This window comes from Montipora foliosa, chromosome 6 (genome assembly GCF_036669935.1).
Source record: "Montipora foliosa isolate CH-2021 chromosome 6, ASM3666993v2, whole genome shotgun sequence".
Taxonomy (NCBI): Eukaryota; Metazoa; Cnidaria; class Anthozoa; order Scleractinia; family Acroporidae; genus Montipora; species Montipora foliosa.
This window is the reverse complement of record NC_090874.1, coordinates 57,593,584-57,601,083: the sequence shown is the minus strand read 5'-3', so window position 1 is coordinate 57,601,083 and position 7,500 is coordinate 57,593,584. Positions and strand designations below refer to the sequence as shown.

Here is a 7,500-nt window from a genome sequence, read left to right as displayed (position 1 = left end):
AATGGTCTTCATGACCCCCCACTTAAAAAAAAATTAACTGGAACGCTGCAGTTCAATACCACCCAATTCCATGTCTTCCTTTTCGTGTAACACGTACCACAGGCAACCCAGTGTACACTTTATGGAGCGTCTAGTTTCAAATTGAACGAGAAAAATCATGTGATTACTTATTAATAATAATAATAATAATAATAATAATAATAATAATAATAATAATAATAATAATAATAATAATATACAGTATTTATAGAGCGCTTATTCCCAATGGTCCAAAAGCGCTTTACATAATAAAAATAACAACAAAATCCTAAACCTACAAAACTACATTGTCATTCCGACTATAAAAATTCCCAATGGTCCAAAAGCGCTTTACATAATAAAAATAACAACAAAATCCTAAACCTACAAAACTACATTGTCATTCCGACTATAAAAATTCCCAATGGTCCAAAAGCGCTTTACATAATAAAAATAACAACAGAATCCTAAACCTACAAAACTACAAAACTACATTGTCATCCTATAAAAACATCATCATTCTATACAATATCATAACCAATTTTAAAAAGCCAAGTTTTGAGCTTAGATTTAAGAGAAGAAAGGGAATTACAAGATCTAAGTTCGAATGGATCTATGGATCTAAGTTCGAATATACATGAAAAACTTTGAGATGGTTAAGCAAAAGCAACGTACGCGTATCGCGCAATCACGCATTTGATCGGCTGTCAATGCAACAGTTTTCACCTTTATCTTCTGCACTATTTCTGTTTGGGATTAATTGACGTGCTTTCAGCCAATCAATGCTCAGACCAGGAAGGACCGGCCAGGACAGTAGTGCCTCTCAGAGTTTGAAACTATTGGCATCTAATGGCGAAAAGGTACTAAGAAATATAAACAGGGGCACCCAACGAGAATATAGTTCAAAACCATTTTAACATAACATTGTTAAACTATTTTGGTATCTAAACGGTAGATATAGCCCTATTTTTATCCCCTAAAAGTTTTTCATCTGTTCGGATTTCCTAGCTGAAAGTCTAGTGATCCAAAAATTATAGCGATCAAAACTTACCTTTTCGAAAATTTCAGCCAGAAAAAAGGCTCCCGAAACTTATAGGTGACCTTTTTAGGGAAAAAATCCGTTTAAAATGGGCAATTATACCATTTATTAGATGTTGGAAAATCCTAGAACAGGCAGGCAAGCAAGAAATTTTACAACAAATGTTCCGAAAATTCCAGATCTCAAATCGTCTTCCGAACAGATATTTTCCGAAAATTGACGTTGGGTGCCCCTGATATAAATGTAGTTGTGTGAAGACAAATTGAAACGGAAAACAATTCACTTCCGGTTGCCGTCCGTGGCACAAAAACGTCTCGTGCTTAAGTCCGACATGGAATCATTGAAACGTCAAGTATTTTTAACATTTATCTTTCTTTTAAAATGTTAGTTTTGGAAATCGAAATTTAATTGAAAGCGATCCTAGCCCAACTAGAGAAGGAGCTGCCTGATTGCAATGCATACTTCCTCGTGCGATCGCAAGTAGAAGAAATTCTTGTTAAAAAGAAGTGAAACATTTCGGTAATGTTCCATTTGTTTCTCCATGCAACGACCATCCCACAACCAATCGTAGATCTCGAAATTGAACAAATTGGCATGAATGCGCATTGCACTGTAACCTGCAGCTGTACACAAATCACCGCAGAGTTTAAACCCAAATGAGTAACATAAACCTTCAACGAGAGTGTCATTGACGAATCGCGCGGAAGGATCTTTGTAATTCATATATTTTCCATTGAACATGTAATGGCGTATGTGCTGTGACGACCGTGGATGTGGAGTCTTTTCGTAGGGCTTAACCTCAGTGAAGAAATACTCGTTAGGTACCGAGGCGTCTAAAGGGTGAGTAAATTTTACGTATTGCAGATGCCAAGCATACTCATTTCTGTGATGGTACCACATGTAGTTGCACATAATGGAATAATGACAATAGCAGGAGGGCGCCACTTTTAATTTCCCGCTGGCTTCAGAGACAACCTCTTTGAACTCTTTACCGTGCAATTTGGTCACGTACTCCCGCATTTCTCTGATATGTGCTGTTAGGAACGTGACTGGAAAATAATGCATGCACTGCATAACCTGTTTAATGCCAAGCACGTACGCAGCTGTTTTGATCCAGCAAGGAACTGTAGGTTCTCCTATTCTTCCTGTGACCACAGGTCTACCATCTTCAAGTATCAGGCTTGGCGTAACTGCTGTGGTAAAGACTGTGTCGTAATCAACTAGACCAACATAAGTTGCATCAGTGCACAAATCGGCGTGCATCATGTCAAAGTACATTCTCATCTTGCCCCAATGATGAATCATATCTTGAGGATATGGTTCCATATAGCAAATCCTCAAATCTAGCTGTTTGAACCGATTGGTTTCTTTCAACTTGAGGCCGTATTCCCTGTCAGCTTCAAGATCTTTATCTAAGACCACAACAATCCTTGTATTCCTGGGCCAAAATAATGACATGCTTCTGAAGAGCCAATCTTCGACCAGTCTGGAAAACTTCCCGTTTGCTTCTTTGGTGTTGTATCTGACGTACAATTCTAAGTGCTGTAATTGGCTTCTTGGCGGAAGCGGGTCTGGGGATTTTATTCCTTGAAATGTATAATTGACAGGCTCACGGATGAATTCCATTCTCAAAGAAAGCCACACGATAAAGAGTGTCCCCAATGAAAAAATAAGCAGAATAATCTTTTTGGATGGCGTAACCTTCCTCACCGATGTTTTCTCAGACTTGTGTGGTGCTATCGGAGAAGAAAGGAAAATGACCACTTCAAACCATGGAATGAAACAATTTTGTTGTACCTCCCAACTCAAATACCTTTTCCAATTGGAGGAGAACGTGTCACGTTTCATGGGTCAAAATTCACTAACTCCCTAGGGCGAACAAAACTCACTAACTCCCTAGGGAAACAACGACTTGAACTTTCGACTCCCACGTGATCAGGTCGTGCACCTTTGAAATAGCGGCAAATTCCGTGTAAAAATCCGTGTATTGTTCTATTTTGAGTTGGGAGGTATAACAAAACACTTAATGACTGGCCCCACGGGAAACAGTGAGTTTTGTCTCCCCTCGACCCTAAATGTCACCCTCGGCTTTGCCTTTGGGTCAGTCATTAAGTGCTTATTATTCTCATAGCTACCATGGAATGAAACAATTGTATTCCTATCAAAACAATTTAATATGGGGGAGAGGTCACGTTGTTTATTCTTGGAAAAGTTAATAAGGGGTATAAAAAATAAGTCAACCATAAGAAACAGCAAATTCATGCGGCCGATGCTAGTTGGACCTACTGGGTTTCCTATACTACGCCAAATGCAAGTAAGTAAATCAAAGAATGTTCTGGGGATGGGGTGTTGCGTTCGATTGAACTAATTAGCGGAGCTCTTACGCGAGAAGTGCGACAGCGGAGCACCATGGGTAAGATTTGTTGAGAAATCTATCCATGCGAGAAATTTTGGTTATGACGTCACGTACGTCCCTCCGCCGTCCGCCCGTACAGACTGGGGAGCTTTAGCAACGACAACGGCGACGTCAACGAGAACGTCACAAATTTGCATATTTAGTGGCAAAAAACAATAGCTTTGTACGCCCTGCACGTACGTTTTTCAGTTTTGTCCATTTCTTAGCCGTCGTCAGCAAAACAAATTTAATGCTCTATGGAGGACGTCAGCACCTGGAGGTAAAGTTTCATTTTCTCTCCTAAATTAAGCGTGACTCGTAGCGGTTTCATTCTTGAGGGACTGCCACACCATGATCATGTTAAAAAGCTTGGAATAGTCGGAAGTGATTACAAAAACGCGAATTTACATTTTGAGATGACATTCTCGTTGCCGTTCCCGGCGCCGTTACTAAAGGTCCCTACTGTCGGGATGGAGGTGGGGAGGAAGGAGAGCCTCTGGGGACGGAAGTGGTTTTGCAATTTTCCTTGGCGGGAAATCGCGTGGAAGTGTTACATTTGGCAACCCGCGTTTTTCTGGCGGGAAATGATATGGACACCTTAAGATCGACGTTTACCGCGGACCGCAAACCGCGGTTTCAGGTTTGCCGTTTGCCGTTTGCGGTATGCCTCCTTCCTGTATTAAGAATCGCGTGATAACAACGCGTGGTAACATGTTGGATTTCAACGTCGTGCAACAGTTGTCGTTCAAACCTTGTAAAAACAAAACTGTTGTCTTGTTTAATATTAAAATTCATATGAAATGAAAGAAAACGTTTTTTTGTGTATATAAGTGCCAGGCATACGTGGGATCACAAAATATTGATGCAAGTAAAAGTTGAGGTAAATGACTTACGCGAAAACCTACCTCTTGCCGTCAAAACGTGGAGAATTTTCCGTAAACGCGAGGTTGAAATCTGATCACGTGACCTGTAGAGGTTTGCGGTCCGCGGTAAACGTCGATCTTAAGGTAATGACGAGCAACGGGATAAAGAGTAGGAAAGTCGAAGAAAAGCTAAAGAGCATGAGAGAAGAGGCGACGAAATTTGAGAAATTTAAGTGAAAAAAGCCTCGAGAGAAGCCGAGGAAGGAGAAGACAACGTTTCAATGAAGAACACCGTAAAGCTGAGAGAAATGGAGCGAGAGACAAAGCACATTACAATGGTGGCTTTCAGGTAATGTTTTCTTTGCCTCACTCTCGCATATTTTGTAAAACTCGCTAAAAAACGAAGAAGGCCTGAAAACGTTTGCAATTCCGTGTTGACAGAGATTCTGGCATATTTTAACAATCACATTCATAGTTTTTTTGTGTGAAATGGATGTCCAGTCGTGAGCTGCTTTGTTTGACTGCGAAATTGCAGTCGAGTATTAAGCGAATCGAATTTACTACTCTGTACTGAGCTTCACTTTCTAATTAGGAAAATTTTTGCTCTTATTCTAAACTGAAGAGAGGGGGTGTAAAGATTATCAGTCAAACGGAAAATGTTGTGAAAAGAGATTACTTTAGTTGTTGATTAAAATTATTGGTTATTGTTTACAACTCTTGTTTGTTTACTGCTATCAGCTCAGAGGTGTTTGATCACTGTAAACTGTATACACTAATGACGATTAATTTCGTACTTTATTTAGAAGCATAATTATTTCCATACACACTATATTGCTTCCTGGGGCTAGAACCGAAGCTCCTTATTTAGGCTTGGCTAAATCTATACATTATTTGAATTTCACCAATTATTGCAGGAAAGCGCTATTGCCGGTGACAATTTAAAAGAGAACCAAATGGCTTTTGGACGATCGCTCTCGGAAGCTTTTCCAATAGGAAACTGTCACTGTAGCATTCTACAGTTCCTTAAGAACTTTCATACCTTCTGTAAGTTCCTTAATGTTTTTGACCGGGGCCGGGGCCGGGGCCGGGGCCGGGTCCGGGGCCGTGGCCGGGTCCTATAGGCTTCGAGCAACCGGCCCCAGGGCTAAGGTGATTTCTCGGGGCCTTATCATTTTTTTAAAACATCGATCTGAGGTGAGCGATCCGAGTTGAGTGAGTTGATCCGGTCCGACTTTTGTACATGACTTTGTTGTTAAATTGTGGCCAAATTTGAAGCAACAAAGGGAACTTGACTTGTTCCAACAATTTTTTATAGGTTGTGTGCCAGAAAAAAAAAATTGAGTAAATATACCAAGACATGAGGGGTAACTGTGCTTATTTAAGAGATAAAGGTGTGGTGAATACCAAGCAATTTTCGAAGCTTTCTTTCTTTAGTTGTAAGACGATCTTAGTTTACACTATCTGCAATAAAAAAGGTTATATTAGCAAAAATTAGATCATGTTATCATACTTATTTGAATACATTTAAGTCTGTTACTGTTCAACGCGCCTTACCGCGGCCACCCAACAAACTTTCACATTTGGCAATGACGCGTAAATACGTCAACTCAACAACACATGCAACGGTGATCAGCTTACAACTGTGCGATCTTCGCAAGGAGGCGTGAATGTCAATGAAATTCACACATCCTGATTGGCAGACAATTTGTAAAAAACTTTGTTAGATGGCCACGGTAAGGCGCATCGCACAGTAAGTCTGTTTTACAAGTAAACTTTTGGAGCTGATGTTGTTCCTTGAGGTAGAATAGGCCTTGAAAATAATATAATTTTATTTTGGTTTTGCCCATCATCCGCAGATCAGGAAAAACTAAACATACTTTTAACTTCTTTCGTACAAATGTTTCTGTTTTTTTGGTCAAATGGAGCAAATTCAAATAGGAAATGATCTACGTAATGAAAAATGTGGGCAACAAAGTACCCAGGACAGAAAATTATTTCTGAAAGCAGCCATCTTTTTGCAGTCACATCCATGCGACACATTTCTGACATGTCCTCTAGGGATCATAAGTGTTACTATTCGCGTCACATTCCCAAAACTGCACAGTAGCAATAGGCGCAGACGTATTTACTGTAGCTGTTTGGGGAAACAAATATTCTTCCTCAGGCAACTAAACTGTGAGGCTTTGCAACCAAGTTGAACCTTTTAAAACTCAAGGTGATGACCCCTGCACCTAACCAGGCTGTTTTTTTTTCTGACAAGTAGACATCGTAAACATTCAAGCAATAACAAAGGAAAAAACAGATTGAAAGGGATCTGCGATTTTGAAAAGCACTCGAAATCAAGGTTTCCGAAGTTAAAACTGCGCACAAAGAAGACTGGCACTAGCGGCAGTCGTGACATCAACCCAATATCTCCACAACACAAGAAAGACAGAACTATATGCGATTCAAAGTGAAACTTCATAATTCCGGATGCCAAAATGTCTGAAGGTCTATGTGACGGAACTATTGGAACTATTGGCTTGTTCGTTTTGGGATGAACCCAGGACTACGCGACGCTGGGAGTCCTCCTCAGCAAAGTGTCTCGCGGTGAATCCAGAGAAAATGCCAATTGTGTTTCCGTTTGCGACTTACCTGACGTATCATTACAAGCGAATTGTCTAAATTGCCGGCATAACAGCCTCCATGAACAGCATGGTTTTTTGACGGGCAGTCGATTCACGAGCAGTAAATTAAATTTAAAAACCGGCTGGTTTTTCTCCATTAAAAAAATCCCTGCACTGCTAATATATCAAAACCTTATCGGCTGCTGGTTATATTTATGAAAAATTGAGTGAAATGCGCTTTGTACAGAATTGAGCCCTATAACAACTTTGTTTGCATCGTCCCGTCGCAAAATATTCCCAGGATAGCGCCAGGTATCGGCTTCAAATTATCGAAGCCACGCCAGTTTCTAAAAAACTACATTATTGAATTCTCAACCTCGGTTAATGAATTTCTCGTGCTCTCATTGGTTCAGTCAATCTCTTTTATCAGCTCATATATCTTAGTTTGACCTTATATGGCAATTGCTTGCGTTAAGCGTTGACCACAAGGTATTACACAACATCGCATCTTCATTTCGCTCGAACTTTCTAGCTTTTTTCGCTCGTATTTCGAACTTCCAGACTTTTGGAGTTTAAGGA

General features: G+C 40.1%; 1 protein-coding gene across 1 annotated transcript in view; it reads right to left on the bottom strand.

Moving 5' to 3' along the window:
* Positions 1 to 836: 836 nt before the first annotated feature.
* Positions 837 to 7,500, bottom strand: part of LOC138006077 (uncharacterized) — an 8,538-nt gene continuing 1,874 nt past the window's right edge. Inside the window, exon 2 of the mRNA XM_068852242.1 lies at positions 837 to 2,793. Within this exon, the coding sequence (XP_068708343.1) occupies positions 1,487 to 2,793 (1,307 nt within the window). The 3' untranslated portion in view covers positions 837 to 1,486. The remainder of the gene's footprint in view (positions 2,794 to 7,500) is intronic.